The 14,671-nt window shown below is 40.6% G+C and overlaps 2 protein-coding genes across 4 annotated transcripts; both read left to right on the top strand.

The window, feature by feature from the left end:
• The first annotated feature begins 632 nt into the window (after positions 1–632).
• Positions 633–6,741, top strand: LOC133129050 (KATNB1-like protein 1). Of its 3 annotated transcripts, none has more exons than XM_061242867.1 (10): positions 633–858; positions 2,260–2,387; positions 2,586–2,623; positions 2,846–3,101; positions 3,322–3,437; positions 3,524–3,574; positions 3,711–3,800; positions 3,899–4,003; positions 5,984–6,077; positions 6,201–6,741. In XM_061242867.1, exons 2-10 carry the CDS (start codon positions 2,274–2,276, stop codon positions 6,231–6,233), a joined length of 897 nt encoding a protein of 298 aa, XP_061098851.1. In that variant the 5' UTR covers positions 633–858; positions 2,260–2,273; the 3' UTR covers positions 6,234–6,741. The 3 variants fall into 3 exon arrangements, with proteins under 3 accessions (XP_061098851.1, XP_061098854.1, XP_061098852.1); XM_061242870.1 differs by having other exon boundaries at positions 3,899–4,007; XM_061242868.1 differs by lacking the exon at positions 633–858 and adding an exon at positions 910–969.
• Positions 6,742–8,007: 1,266 nt separating this feature from the next.
• On the top strand, positions 8,008–12,915 carry LOC133129051 (ER membrane protein complex subunit 7-like). Its single transcript, XM_061242871.1, has 5 exons — positions 8,008–8,393; positions 9,421–9,540; positions 9,795–9,933; positions 10,487–10,567; positions 10,820–12,915. Exons 1-5 carry the CDS (start codon positions 8,164–8,166, stop codon positions 10,967–10,969), a joined length of 720 nt encoding a protein of 239 aa, XP_061098855.1. The 5' UTR covers positions 8,008–8,163; the 3' UTR covers positions 10,970–12,915.
• The last annotated feature ends 1,756 nt before the right edge of the window (positions 12,916–14,671 follow it).

Genomic DNA, 14,671 nt, shown 5'->3' with positions numbered 1-14,671 from the left:
ATTTAACTGATGAGATGCTCCTGGTGGGCCAGTGTTGCCCCACCCAAGCCCTGAGTATGCAATTGTGTTCTAACTAGGGGTAGGCCCTCTCGCACTACAACTATGCCTAAATTGACAGAGAAGTGGATTATGACTCTGACCCTCCTTTTCCAGTACTGCATTCCTTCATCTTTAGAGAGTAAACAAAGTGTTGGGTGAGTTTACTTGGTGCTGGCTACATGAGACACAGAAACAGAGTCAGAAGTAAACCTTCCCATTAAATTCGGGTTTCAAAATATACAATTTGCTGACTGACATTCTGTACCAAAACATTGTATAGCATTGTAACATTGTATAATTAAAGCTCATTGGTTTAAAATTGGTTCTAATTGGGGGGGAGGGGGAGGGCTCTTGTAGTTTTACGTAAATATTTACTTTTACAGTCACTTTAAGTGAGACTAGTCAAAACTAGGCAAAAAGTACCCTCTAATGGGCCAAAATAAATATGGTTAGGCTCGAACGGCCCACTCAGACCTACAGTAAACAACAGGTCGGTACAGTATTCGCCCTTCGAGGTCAGTGTAATCCCACTAATCACCACAAGATAGCGCTAAATATTTCATGACAGAAATCAATCCCAACATGCTGTTGTGTTTCTGTTTGAATACCGCAGGCAGGTTTCTTGTAGCAAGAAGCTAATGATAGCTGGATGTGAATGTGAATTACAGCTAGCTAGCTGCCTTAAGTAACCTAGTTTCCGTTCATTCAGACGGATACAGCTCTATACATTTGTTTTATCGCTGTTAAGGATTGTGCAACCCTGTATGCGTGCGTGCTGTTAATTTAATCAAATTCAAAACAACCTTGCAAAATGTGACTGTAAGTAAAATAATGTTGAAGTGTGATATGTACTTTATTTAGCTAACACTCCCTAGCTTGCTGGGCGCATGCTGTGTCTTGTTAGATTGCCTTAGCTTGCAAACAGCTGAGGTAGCTATTAATATTAACATATCTTACAATCTGTTACTTAGCTGGGTTGGTAGTCGTTCATTCATTTTGGTACATTTGCGTAATGTATGTTGGAATTAAGTCGTTTTATCGTTCGTGCTGCCCAGGCTATAGTTTTGTCGGTAGCTACGTTGGCCAAGTTGCTTGTTTGCACAAGCTAGAGGCTATTCTGTTAGCTACCATTTGCTTACCTCGTAACTGGTTATACATAGGCCTTAGCTAGCTAGCTAACGTTAGTAGAGTTAGCTCTTTCTCTTGTTTTGCAGGATAGTGGGTTGTTACAGCACCTAACAGTGTTTTTTTTTTTTTTTACAAGTATTTTCTTTTTCTTTGCAAGTTAGCTAAGTTGTTTGTCAGCTAGCTAACGTTACGATGAATACAACCACCATCTAACGTTAGTCTAGTTTAGCTATCTAGTCTAACATTCGCTTAGCTAATGCGTTCACACCCATGCAATCTTCTAGCCAGCTTAATCGTTAATGTTACTGTAAGTAGGAAAGAGGACATGGTCTTGGGCCACATGCAACGTCTTCAAATAAGTTGGCTAAATAATTAGCTAACATTAGCGGATCATAAGATAATAGTACATTGGTGAAGAAACTAACTTTAGACACTACTAACGTTAGCTAACTTAGTCTAGATAGTTGGCCGTTCCTTTAAATCTTTAAATGCTTAAGGAAATGGCTGTGTTACGTTACTTTTAGCTATTTTCTAGGGTACTACTATGCTCGTCTAGCTAGCTAATTTAGTGTGCTAGCTCATTTGCTCTTAGCATGGAATGAAACTTGTTGGATCAGATTGTTGACAGATGGGTTCTTTGTTGTTTTTGTTTGCTTGAACACATTGGCAATGTGCGCCAGTGTAACTCAACTGTTAGCTAGCTGGTGTGTGGACCATCCCGTTTTAATTCAGGTGCTTTCCAATAGCGGCTTGTCATTTTTTCCATTCTTCGATGCCACAGACACAAACGTTATCAAATAATTTATGTTCGTGATTGACTTGACACAGAAGTAGCTTTGTTAGAAGGTAGTCTACGCATGTGCACTGGCACTGTTATGTAAGTATGTCTGCAGGTCTCATATATTTGAGTGACTTGTTGACAGTAGTTTGTAGGTTTTGTGATTGGTGCCAATGGTGTATGTAGTTACAGTACATGTTGCTGGACAGATAGGTGGGCCGCCACCCTGAATTATGCAGAACTGGAAGTTGATCATTTTGGACCCATTGGTGTGGTGTACTTATCGAGTAAAGACCCTGTTTTACCTGCTCCAGAGTCTTCTGCTGCTATGGCCTCTGGAAATGACATTGAAGAGAGAGAATTCAAAGGTTTCCAGGGATCCCAGGCCAGTGAAGCTCTCAAACACTGGCCTTGCTCTGTGGCTGAGAAGAACATGAGGAAGGTAAGACGATCAAGGACAGGAGGAGGTTTGGTGTGCAGAGGAACTTGACAAGGACAGGGATGAGAACTGCTTTTGGCAAAGTGTGTATGTTGATGTGAAGGACTGCAATTTTAGTGTCACTTGGGGGGAGGGGGGTTGTAAGGAAGCATGTGGCTCAGTCACAGCAGCCCCCATGTATCACCTCTCCTCTCCTTTTAGGTGGATTTTTTTAATAAGGAAGAAATTAATAAAAAGAGGTGAGTTTTCTCTTGAGAAACGGCCCAGTTATGAGCCACGCCAGACAGCACAATAGCATTTCCGTGAGTCGGGTTTCACAGATTTATTTGAAAGGAAGGCACAGAGACGACCTGCACAATCACAAGGCTTGGGCCCTTCACCTGGTGTGGAAGAGTATTCTGTCGTTTGGTCCCGCCTGCAGCCCTGTATCTGACCTCTGACCCCTGACCCCTGGCCTGCAGGTCTTCGGTTGGTCGTCCTCCGCAGAACTCCAGCAAAGCGAAACGAGTGTCGTACAAGAGGAAGACGTGTCACGTGCCGGAGAGTGCTGCGGCCTGGCGGAGGGGCTGTGACATGGCCAACAAGGAGAATGAGCTCACCTGTGCAGAGGCTGTGCAGGAGGTAGTTTGCAGTGACCACTGCGGGCTCCCCCTGAACCTTGTACAGGGAGCAAAGATGGAGGGGCCAGGGTCCAAGTACAGCGAATACTTCACTGAAGTAAGGAATAGTCAAGCAGGCATTTCTTTGTGTTTTTCTACTGTGTTCTGGCATGTGGTCATGTAATCTGTGTTATGGTGGCGCATTGGTGGAAACTCAATTCATTTTGAGTACTTAGCTGATGTCATGTGATCTGGCAAGTTCTTTTGATTGGATCTTAGCATTCCATCAAATCCAGCCCCTCCCCTTGCCTAACTGAATCTTCTGTCTCTTTACACAGCTGTCAAAGGACCATGATGTAATGACACACGTGCTTTTTGGAAGAAATCTCAGGCTGAATGTTGCTTTGACTCTTTGGCGCAGAAATGCCAATGAATTAGTCGCATATCTAATCAGGTACAAAAAAAAAAAGGATTTCAGGTCTTTGTTTCAAATGTTTCTTCTTGAGATTTCATATTTCTCCCACTTTGTTGCCTCTGCAGAATTCAGGACCCAGGTGTACTTGTTGACTGCTTACCAGTCATTACTAAAAGGTAAGTAATGCAGTGATATTCAATGAGCTGAGAATTAGTTTTCAGCCCTCTCTGCTTTTAGCTCACCTGCACAGCTGGTTCAATATGCAGAAACAAAATGAAACAAAATTTCTCTTCTCTGTTTTTTCTTTCATAGCCTTCAAGATGACAAGCCTCTTATATCTATAGGCTGTTGTGTGGACCTTCTACCGCTAGTAAAAACTATTCTTGCCAGTAAATATGAAGAGTAAGTTGACCTGAAATACTAGCTCTCTGTCAACATTGACAAACCATTTTTAAGAATCATATTTTTCACTTTATAAAACCGCCACTTGTTTATTTCAGATACCTGATAGTCGGTTTACACTGGGTTCAGTCCGTCATTAAAAAGTGGTGGCCAGAACTGTCTGTGAAAACCAGAAGTCCACAGGACAGCCGTTCAGATGACTGGTATGTAAGTGGCAGCAGCAGTGACAGGGGGTTGGGGGTACTTTGTTTTCATTTCCCTGCATTATTTGCATGAACTCCACAATCCCTGCAATGCCCTCACAGAGAAAAGTTGTGTATCACATTTAATAATAATTAATCACAAAGAAAATGTGTTTGAAGTGAAATGCTTGCACTTGCTGAAAGCCTCAAAAGACAGGAAATTAAATTGGTCAGCCATAATGCTAAAATCAGCCTGCTCTCCATCAAGGTATCGGCACAGAAAACTGTTACAGCCATGTATAATGTCTACTGTTCGTCTAACAGCATGTGCTCACCACTGGGCTGATTGTTTAAGATTGAAACCTCTCAAACAATTGATCATCTTAGAGTAATGCACTGTAAAGCGTATTGGCGATTTTGTTTTTAACGTTAGGGGCAATACTCTTATTTTGCAATAAATAATGCTCTATAGCTATGTCCATGTGTCCTATTTGGGATCACATATCCTGTACCACTCTTTCAATATAGCTTGTCCACGAACCATGTCAGTTCAGTGCATACAATTTTTAAACTAGTGTGATTAATTGATAGATCCTGCATTGAAGTATGTTTTGTAGAATATAGTGTCTGTATTGCTGTGATCTCATTGATATATGCCTACTGTATGTTGCTCTGGATATGTGTCGAAGCAGATATATACCCTACAGTATGTATGTATATGGGCTGATACGTAATTATTAATATTTTAGTAATTGACTAATTAAACAAATTCATGGCTAACTACTCTGCATTCACAGTCACTCAATGATTGTGTCACCCACAAACCACTTTGATTCTCCCTATAGGAATACGTTATAATTTTGTATGTAATATGTTCAATACATTTTGTATCTGTTGAATTTATCAAAATAATATGTTGCCTTGTTAATGCTATGCAAATAATTGGGCAATAAGAGTTAAAACAAGCAGAATATAAACTACTGGACTGTAGCATGTTGTCAAAGATCTCTGCTGATACCATAATGGAGAACAGGCTGATGTTAGCGGTGTAAGTGGTATTTTGCTGTTAATTGATGAAAAATTCTTGGTTGAAGAGTTCTCTCAAGCAAAGGTTTTGTTTTCATTGCTAGTGTGCATAATGATGCGTGATTTAAAGTATGGTTAGCGTCATTGGTTTCCATTTCAACGATAATTCTGCTGTCTGAAACGCATTTCTTTAGTCAAATCTTGAGGAGATGCCGGTTGTTTGCCGTCAACACAGAATTTGCATATTTTTATCTTGCTAGCGAGATTACATGTTCTCTCATCCCATTTAGCAGTTAGCCAGCCTAATAAACTAACATAGCTGGCGATTTAGCTTTAAGTTTATGTACATCGACCTTGCTGGTCTGTTTTTGGCCGTCCTCGCTTTACTGTATATGGCACGTTTTCACAAATTTAGTGCTTGCCGCTTTGGCAAGTCAGTGAGATTGGCTGCTGCTAGCCTAACTTTACTGTCCGTGTGTGGTATGTAATGTCATCTAGCTAGCTACTACCTGCACGCGGTAATGTTGCTGAACATACAGTAACGGTCTCATGTCATGTTCGATTAGAACTGTTGATTAGCCTCATTCATGTTAGCATTGTATCTCCCCATGTTAAGTATATGGATTTTGTTTCCATTGGATTTAAATTTGTTCATTTTGCGCAAAAAAGTTGGCCTTTGTTGTAGACCTGCGAAATGGCATTCATATTAATTTTAAAACCAGTGAGATATTGAGGTTCAAATTTTTCAATGGAAGAGCTAACCAACGCAAACATAATGAGTGTGGATAATTACTTTATCTAGTACTTAACTTTTTTATACAATGGATTGCAACCCAAACTGCTTCCCAGAAGAACATTTACAAAATAGAAATAGAAACAGAATAAAGAATGGATAAAATAATAAATAAAAGAAACGGTGATAAACGGCAATGTATATAATTTAGTGTAAAGTGTATGTTTCTTTGTTTATTGTAGGAATGTTCAAATCATGAAGCAGCAGCTACAAGAATTGTGGGAGCGCAAACGCGTGTTGAGTTTAGTTCCAGGAACGACAGGTGAAATAGCAAAGGTACGTTATTTCTGTGCTGTCTTCCAGGCTTTGCGTCAGTGACTTTGTGTTTAGCTCAGAAGCAGTGCTTTCTTGCTTTCTTTCTGTACGTGCAAGGTGCATGATTGTTTTCTTGTGTTCTAGGGGATAGAAACGTATCTGTCACAGCTGCACTGATGACACGCTCATTTCTCAGTGAGGAAGCAACCACTACAAGCGCTTGATTCAAATCGAAGGATCCCCTTCCTGCTCTAGCTGGCTCCAAAAACTGACACTAACCAAGGCTGCAGAGGCGAAGAACAATCACTGAATTGATGAACTGAGAAGTACAGAGGCACCTTTATTTAAAAATGAAGACAGTAGCAGGGCAGTGGGGAGCCTTGAACGAACCGTGAATGACTGCTTCACATTGAAGTGGACCGTTTTGCTTAAAGGGCACACATTCCACTCCGTGAGGTGCAAGAGACTGTCTGAACCCAGGCCGCTCAGTGATGTGCCAAGCCGTTTTCCCCGTTGCTGCTCTGCCATGCCCCTTGCATTTGATATCAATTAATGTTCTGGAAGGGAGTCTCTTTCAGCAGCCGTCTTATTTGAGCATGGTTTGCCGGTTCAATAAGCAAACATTCAACTGTAAATTGTACATTCCTTGACATGCTTTTAATCAACTATTAAATAAATTTTCTTAGTTTGTGTGTCATTATTCAGTTCCTTTACAGTCAATAAGAATAATTAATTTATAAAGAAATTGGACATATAGAATATTATTCTTATTTTTGGGGAACAAGCTTAGAAGAAAGTATTCCGAGCTGGAAATATCCAGGGTCAGAAGATGAAGCGTGCCTCCCCTGTATTTCGTTCGTCACCTGAATTTGATAATTAAAGGTCACACACCTTTCTAGTGCTTTATTTTAGGTCCTGGTATCCATAAGCCATTTCTGCGATTTTGCAGTACCAGAAATGTATCTGGATTTACATTCTCCATTGCATCAAGAGCTTGATGTGTCTTTAAGGCTCATTAATATCAATAAACCTCTGTTTTGATTGGCTGAGTGCCGGACATATGCAAATTCCATGGAACTCTTGCTTGTTTAAATTTTCTTCATATGGATTTGGATAGAAAGGGGTTTATTTGGGAACTGAAGTTTATACTTCCACTGTGTTTTATAGCACTTTCAACTCATTTAAAATCCACATTACAAGGAAAATGTTATTTTTTCACATTATGGGTCATTCTTTACCCGGGAGGAAAACGTTTTGCTACGGTTTGTGTTTAACGATATATTTCCTCCCAATGACGTGCAACTTTTTGCAACAGGCTTTGCATTGTTTTCTCTCATTTGGTGGGTGTGTCGGGGGTGTAGCCCGAATCAATAATGACGTGGGCCTATGCTTTAAAGCTCGGAGAACGGACTTCGCAAACGCCATAGCAAACCGTACTACATCAGGCCCACGTTTTGTAATAGGATGTTCAGCAACCACCGTTCCTGTTTAAATAAACGTTTTGTCTGGACTGAACATGGCCCTAATTCGTGAGGTCAGCTGGGTGGAAGAAATACATGGCAGGACTTACTTTCTGACCCCTGGACTTTACACCTATGAAAGTATCATATGCAATTGCATATTTTCAGCATTAAAGCACTCGGATATATCCTTTATCTGTCCTTGTGCATTAATGTAGCTAGGTTCCTGGCATTTTCCTAATGGGTCCTATACAATGTGGAATTACAGGCTACAACAGCCTGAGTAAAGAGCTCTGCAGTAAAGACGCTGAAACATTACATTTGGCACTGGCGTTTGATCTCCAGGAACAAAACTAACTTATTGTAGGTAGTAGAATACTTCCTAACTCAGCCACGCCTTTTGATGTGTTTTGCATATCGAGTGATTACTGTTTATATAACTACATTGTTCCTTTCTTGGTTTGTCAATAAAGTTTTGTCCACATATAATGACGTCATACTTTGCTTGAGGAAGAAGCTGGGCAGAAGGAGTTTGATGGCGGAAACGTCTAGTTCATCGGATGTTTAGTTGAAAATTAAGCAAAACGCACGGCTTTGCTGCTACTACGTTAGAAAACACGGTTTCATGACAGAAAGTTTTCATCAGAATGTTTCCGCAAAGATGTATTTCACAAACATGGTTTATTTTCCATATTTTGTACGCGACGTCTCTGTGTTTCAGTGATCCGGAGTCTGGCTCCGGACTTGCCGCTGTCCAACCGAATGGAGACCGGTTTAAAATAGAAGGCCGAGCCATCGTACCGGGGATGAGACCACAAGATTGGATTTCCAATGCCCGTATTCTGGTGGAAGGAGAAGAACATGTCGGGTTTTTACGGTGGGCCTAGCTAGAATAAAATCGACTAACGCCAGGCAGTGTTGTTGGTTCACATTATGCTAGTTAATGTAATACTAGCTGGCTAGCTAACATTAGCTCTAGTAGTTAGCTAGTCAAGTATGTTAATATGTAGCTCGATATGATAACTAGCGTTTTCTGGATGTATGCATGACTCGATATATCTACTTTCTGTCATTTGACTTGAGGTTGCCTAGATAGCTGTAGCATGCCTGGAAACGTCGGTATATTGACGAATTGTTTAATGTACAAACAAATGCAGTAAACGAGCTCTAGACTAGCGAATTGACAACACGGATTTGCAACGCTCTGTAATTTAACATGGCCGGCTTTTACATGACTATTAAACATGTTATTTGTATGTTTGCGTTTAGTCACTGACGATAGGCGGTTTAATAACAAATGGGTGATTAAATTGGGTTATTGAACTGTATTTAGCGGAAATGATGCGAACTAACACGACTTCATGCTTCACGCTCCATCATGAATCACGAAGGGGCACGCACGTAGACACGGAACACGTAAACATGTTAACGCATGGAATACGTTATCGTGAATTGTTTTTCAAATGATTTCATGAATTGCGTGACTGGCATTGGGTGTAGCCAGGATTATCAAAATATCAATTGTAAGGAATGTAATGTGGCAACAGTTCACCACGGAACGTGATACAGAGAGCTACAGTACAGATTGGTACGATGCGACGTTAAATGGATTGATCGCTTTTTATGACCGATCAAGCACCTATAGCACACAATTTATTCCTTGAAAAACAGCGTATTTTCCTTTAGTTTACGAACGAATGATGTTAGAGATTTGATTCCAATAATTGAGGTGTAGATATACATTCTCATTTATTGAGAATGTATACGGCCCTGTGCTCCTGCGTGAATGGGTGATAGAGTTGATTGTAGCCCTGTTTAAGACTTTTGTTTTTTCTACGTACCAGTCTGTAGTAGCTTAATAGTTTGGGTGTTTATCCATCAAAGCAAATTATCTTTCTTCTCAGAACTGATGGGAGTTTTGCCGTGAATGACGTCCCCTCAGGATCCTATGTTGTCGAAGTTGTGTCACCAGGTTACAGATTTGAAGCTGTTCGAGTGGACATCACATCTAAAGGGAAAATGAGGTATATATGCAGGCTTGGGTTTTACAAATTCGCATTGCACAACCAAGTGAACCGTTTCCAATAGTGTCACCCATGTTCTGTCCATCAGTGAGTATTATTACATTTACATTTTTGCATTTTAGTCATTTTGCAGACGCTTTTAATCCAAAGCAATTGTTTGTTTCTGAAGCTTTCCCCCTCCACTGTTAGATCTTAATTTCTTTCTTGGTGCACCATGTGGTGGTTTATGATGAGCTCTGTAATTTGAATTACAGGGCAAGGGCAGTAAACTACATCAAGACATCCGAGGTGATACGACTGCCGTACCCCCTACAGATGAGGTCCTCAGGCCCACACTCCTACTTTGTGAAGCGAGAGACTTGGGGCTGGACAGACTTCCTCATGAACCCCATGGTAGGTCAAATGAGGAGAAGCATGGAAGCACTCATAGGCTGGTTAATGCCACCTATTCATTCAGATGAATCCACTGGTTAGATCCGCTCCCAAGAGGATACTCTGGTTATTAAAAGGCTGTAGAGAGCCCAGCCACTTGCCAGAAGCTATCCCTCGGTAACATGTCCTCTGTTCATTCCAGTGCAAATTTGCATCATAGGGGCCTTTCTGCACTTTGTTGAAAGGAATTGGTTGAAATGACTGTAGTAGCCTGCTGGCCTACTGCACATTTATTGTCATTAGCAAGCCATTACATAGTGTGTTAAAGAACTTTGCAAATGGATATTCACTGTTCTTGACAGCCTTTACTTGTCCTAATCCACAGCAAATAAGTGCACAATCTTTAACTAGTCACTGTTCAGTGTCCAGTGTTAATCCTGACATGCATGTCAGGGAATAGTCTGTTTTGGGGATGCTGCCCTCCACCACTAGAGTATGCTGTGATTGCAAGGAAGACGGAGTGGCTTGTGTTGGTTTCCTAATCTGAAGGTGCTGACTTCTTCTTTTTCTCCAGGTCATGATGATGGTTCTCCCTCTCCTGATCATCGTCTTGCTTCCCAAGGTTGTCAACACCAACGACCCAGACATGAGAAAGGTAACCATAACGCCATTTCCGTGGGAACCTAGTTCAAACAGAAACGTTGCACTGTTTCTTCAGCAGTCTGGTGGAGTGAGGATTTGTTGTCACCTGCCGAGTTTGAACAAGACTTCAGTGTGTGTAAATGCTGTTATTTGCCTGTTTGCATTGTGCAGAACACCTACGAATGCCTTTTTTAGTCTGTCATTGAGAATGAGACTGAGTGAGTAGCTTGTGATCTGAATGAAGTGTTCTGTGTGTTTTCTGTAGGAGATGGAGCAGTCCATGAACATGCTGAACCCCAACCACGAGCTGCCAGATGTGTCTGAGTTCATGACCAAGCTCTTCTCTTCCAAGAGCTCTGGGAAGTCTGGGGGTGGCAGTAAAGGCAGCAAGAGCGGTCCTGTAAAGCGGAGGTAGTGCCCCGTTTGTGTCAAAACGGGGGGGATTTCTGTGCTTGTGTGCATTTCATTTCTTTTCTTTCCTGTTTTATAGTTCTTTTGAAAGGTTAACTTGCTGCCTCTTTGCCTGTTTCTTTCCCCTCTCATCAAATATTAAAATCAGTATTAAAATCATGGTTCCAGACCTACAAGGTATGTTTTTTCAGGTTGTCGGGGGGGGGGGGGGAAGTATTTTTTTGTACTGCCTTTCTCAGTTTTAAGCTTCGTTATTAGTTTGTTTTAGTTTAATCTCCAAACGTATTTTTTAATTAGATCTGAGACCGATGCAACCACTCCTGTACAGTTCCGTTATTTAACACTGTATTTTATTGAAGCAATCAAGCTGGAGAATATAAAGTTGGCCATTGATTTCTGAATGACGTGTGGCAGCATTGATATGTTGAGTGGTTTTAAGTTGTATCTATACTACTATTGTCAGACCTACTTGAATGAGAGTTTATATGACTAAAGATACACTGAGATTATGTATAACTGTGAATGAAATTATAAAGAATACAACAGTTTAACTTTTAAATCATAAAAAATATATACAGCCAATAAATTGTGATGTTCAACCTATGTAGTGTTTCTGTTTTTACATGGGAGAACTACTCTATATACATTATAATTTTGTACAAATTTTGTGTTTTCTTTAAATTTTCCATCTTTTGATTTGTTATAATGTGAAAGTAAATGGAGCACAGTTTACAAGCTCAGTTCACCATAAGAAAATACTATTGTAATTCTATTTTAGTTTAACATAATTGCATGTGAAGCCATTTTGTTCTTGTCCCAACACAAACTAATTATCAAAACATTCAAAGCAGGGGTAGTCTGTTCACATATCATACCTCTCTGTTCGTTAACTAAGCTTCTAGTGTTATATTGCAATATCCTGGTACATTGCTGTTTTCAGCCTTGGTTGTTCAGCTCTTTTGCCTTTGTATAACGACTAGCTAACAATTACCAGTGCAACCTTATGTGTACCATTGCTACAAATTAATTTTCTAGTTACTTATTTAGAGCAAGCTGACGCAACAAGTGTGCAGTGATATAATACTTGCCTAAGGCAGACATTGGTACTGTACCAAGTGGATTCCGTGTCAACTCTTGCTAGATTAAGCAACCCCCAGGGACTTTTATCTTTCTAAAGGAACTTGTGACAAATCCGTCTAGTATTCTGTCCTTCAGAGGCATTGTAACTATTGAGATTTCCGATGCATTTAGCGGTTATTGGCACCTTGAATGAGTGGAGAGGAGTGAGTGAGAGCTGTCAGCTGCAGCTGCCTTGTGAGCAGCAATAGCCAGGCAGCCATTTGCCCCACTGTCCCTCCCGCGAAATGAGATGCATAGCTTGTAATGGGAGGGCTAAAGCCAATGCTTACTGTGGCTAGGTGCCTCTGCTTTTCTCAGTCGCAGTGGAGCACTCACCCATTCTCCTTTCATTCATCAGTGCCTTAATATTATTTGCCTTTGTCTGTTAAAAGTGTTACTCAGGCTCCATTTCACAAGCAATGGTAGTATGAGCAATGGATGTATATGCAAATGAACAGGATGCCATTCAAATTATGCACGTTATCACATGTCATCAAGCTCTGAGTCGCAAGCTGCTGAGGGACTTTGCTTCCTTTCTCTACAATCGCAATCAAAAAAAGTCCACTGCAGGGTATGATGGTTCAGCACAGAGAGAAACCCTTTCAGTGGAGAAGTTAGATGTGCTTGTTTTTGTGGAAAATAACTTCAAGCATAATTGAACACAACACGGTTCCTTTTCGGTTTGTCGACAGTGGATTCTTTTTCTTTTTAATGAAATGACTAATTTATTTTCTTTGGTTTCTGACAGTATGTGAAACAGGTATATTCATCTGAAATATTCTTTGTCCTAAATTATAATTGATTAAATAAAACCAATTTGTGAAGAAACAAGTTTTGCTGTTTTTCATTTCCTTCAAATGCAAACCTGGAATCAAGGTTGGAAACAAACTGCATTTGGAAAACACATTGTCTCATGACATGGGGAAACTGCAGTCTATAGTGACAGATTCACCTCAACTGACGGTGCATAAACTGTAATCATTAAAATGAATGATCGACACGCATGAACAAACTTACAACAAATTGATGTTTACAGTGCCTAGTCATCATTGATGACTCACGGTCTCCACGTTTCTCAGCATAGAATATGAAGGTAATTGTATCAAGCATATTCAACATTATACACAAAAGAGGGACATGTACAGTAGCTCCAGAATTATTTCCACCCTTGATATATATGCACAAAATGATATGAACTAAAATAATTTTACAGTTACTGACATGAGCTTTATTAATGGTTCAATGGAATCAACAATCAAAAGTATGACATTTTCCAAATAAATATTTGAAAAAAAAACAGGTTCCACAATTATTGGCACCCCTGTTTGAATACTTTGTGCAAACAGCCCTGGCAAAGATGACAGCCTTTCCTATAAGTTGTGAACACATGTGGCGGGACTTTTGGCCATTCAGCCATGCAGAATTTCAGAATCGTTGATATCCTTGGGATATCCCCCTCTTCAGTTCAAACCACAGGTTTGCTGTGGGATTTAAGTCTGGAGACTAAGATGGTCTTTGCAGAACGTGGTTGTTGTTTTTAATTAATCATTTCTGTGTGCATTTTGATGTATGCATACAGTCATTGTCCTGCTGGACAATCTACCTACAACCAAGTCTCGGCTTCCTAGTTGAGGCAACCAGTTTTTTGGTGCTTTGTTGAATGCATTCTGACATTGATCTGATCTGATAGTGCTCCTGGACCACTGGCAGCAAAACCACCATATTTGACAGTAGGTCAACATTATGCTTTCATTTTTCTTACAAACCTGTTGATGGTGAGTATTGCCAAAATGTTACATTTTGGTCCCATTTGACCATAGCACTCTCTTCCAGTCATAATTCCAATGCGGTTTGGAAAACTCAAGATGCTTGGTTTTGTTTATTGTGCTCAGTAAGGGCTGTCTTTGTGCCACCCTTTGTTTGTTGGTATGGAGGTGCAATTTTATGTATAATCTGAAGACTTGGTGACCCAAAGACACAACCATCCATCCATCCATTATCTTAATCCATTTATCCTGAACAGGGTCGCAGGGGGGCTGGAGCCTATGCCAGCATACATTGGGCAAAAGGCAGGAATACACCCTGGACAGGTCGCCAGTCCATCACAGGGCACACACACCATTCACTCACACACTCATACCCACGGGCAATTTAGACTCTCCAGTCAGCCTAACCTGCATGTCTTTGGACTGTGGGAGGAAACTGGAGTACCCGGAGGAAACCCATGCGACACAGGGAGAACATGCAAACTAGACACAACCAGCCTCTGGAATTCTTAAACTGTGATCCTTGGGTGACTTAAGGCATCCCTCCCCTTACCGTCTGTGAGGATAATATGCACTTGCATCCTCTTCCTAGCAAGTCTGAAACCATTCCATATGTTTTATACCTTTTTATTATTGCCCTTACAGTGCCAAGTGGTATGTTTATGTAACCGTTTATGTGTTTTTTGTACCCATTACCTGACTTGTGATGGTTAATTACCATCTCTGTTTCTTTCTTGTGAAACAAGCAGTTAAAGGGTCTTCCCCAGCTTATCTACAAAAAATCATCAGACCCTACACCCCTGCCAGACCTCTTCATTCAG

The sequence above is a fragment of the Conger conger genome, chromosome 5, assembly GCF_963514075.1.
Source record: "Conger conger chromosome 5, fConCon1.1, whole genome shotgun sequence".
Taxonomy (NCBI): domain Eukaryota; kingdom Metazoa; phylum Chordata; class Actinopteri; order Anguilliformes; family Congridae; genus Conger; species Conger conger.
Note: the sequence above shows the minus strand (reverse complement) of the source record. Positions and strands in the feature narration are given on the sequence as shown.

Coding starts and splice junctions, on each gene's coding strand:
- LOC133129050 (XM_061242867.1), top strand. CDS start 2,274: ATGGCCTCTGGAAATGACATTGAAGAGAGAGAATTCAAAGGTTTCCAG. Junction 3,438..3,523: donor TTAGTCGCATATCTAATCAG/GTACAAAAAAAA, acceptor TTGCCTCTGCAG/AATTCAGGACCCAGGTGTAC. Junction 3,801..3,898: donor CTTGCCAGTAAATATGAAGA/GTAAGTTGACCT, acceptor TGTTTATTTCAG/ATACCTGATAGTCGGTTTAC.
- LOC133129051 (XM_061242871.1), top strand. CDS start 8,164: ATGTTTCCGCAAAGATGTATTTCACAAACATGGTTTATTTTCCATATT. Junction 9,541..9,794: donor ACATCTAAAGGGAAAATGAG/GTATATATGCAG, acceptor TTTGAATTACAG/GGCAAGGGCAGTAAACTACA. Junction 9,934..10,486: donor ACTTCCTCATGAACCCCATG/GTAGGTCAAATG, acceptor CTTTTTCTCCAG/GTCATGATGATGGTTCTCCC.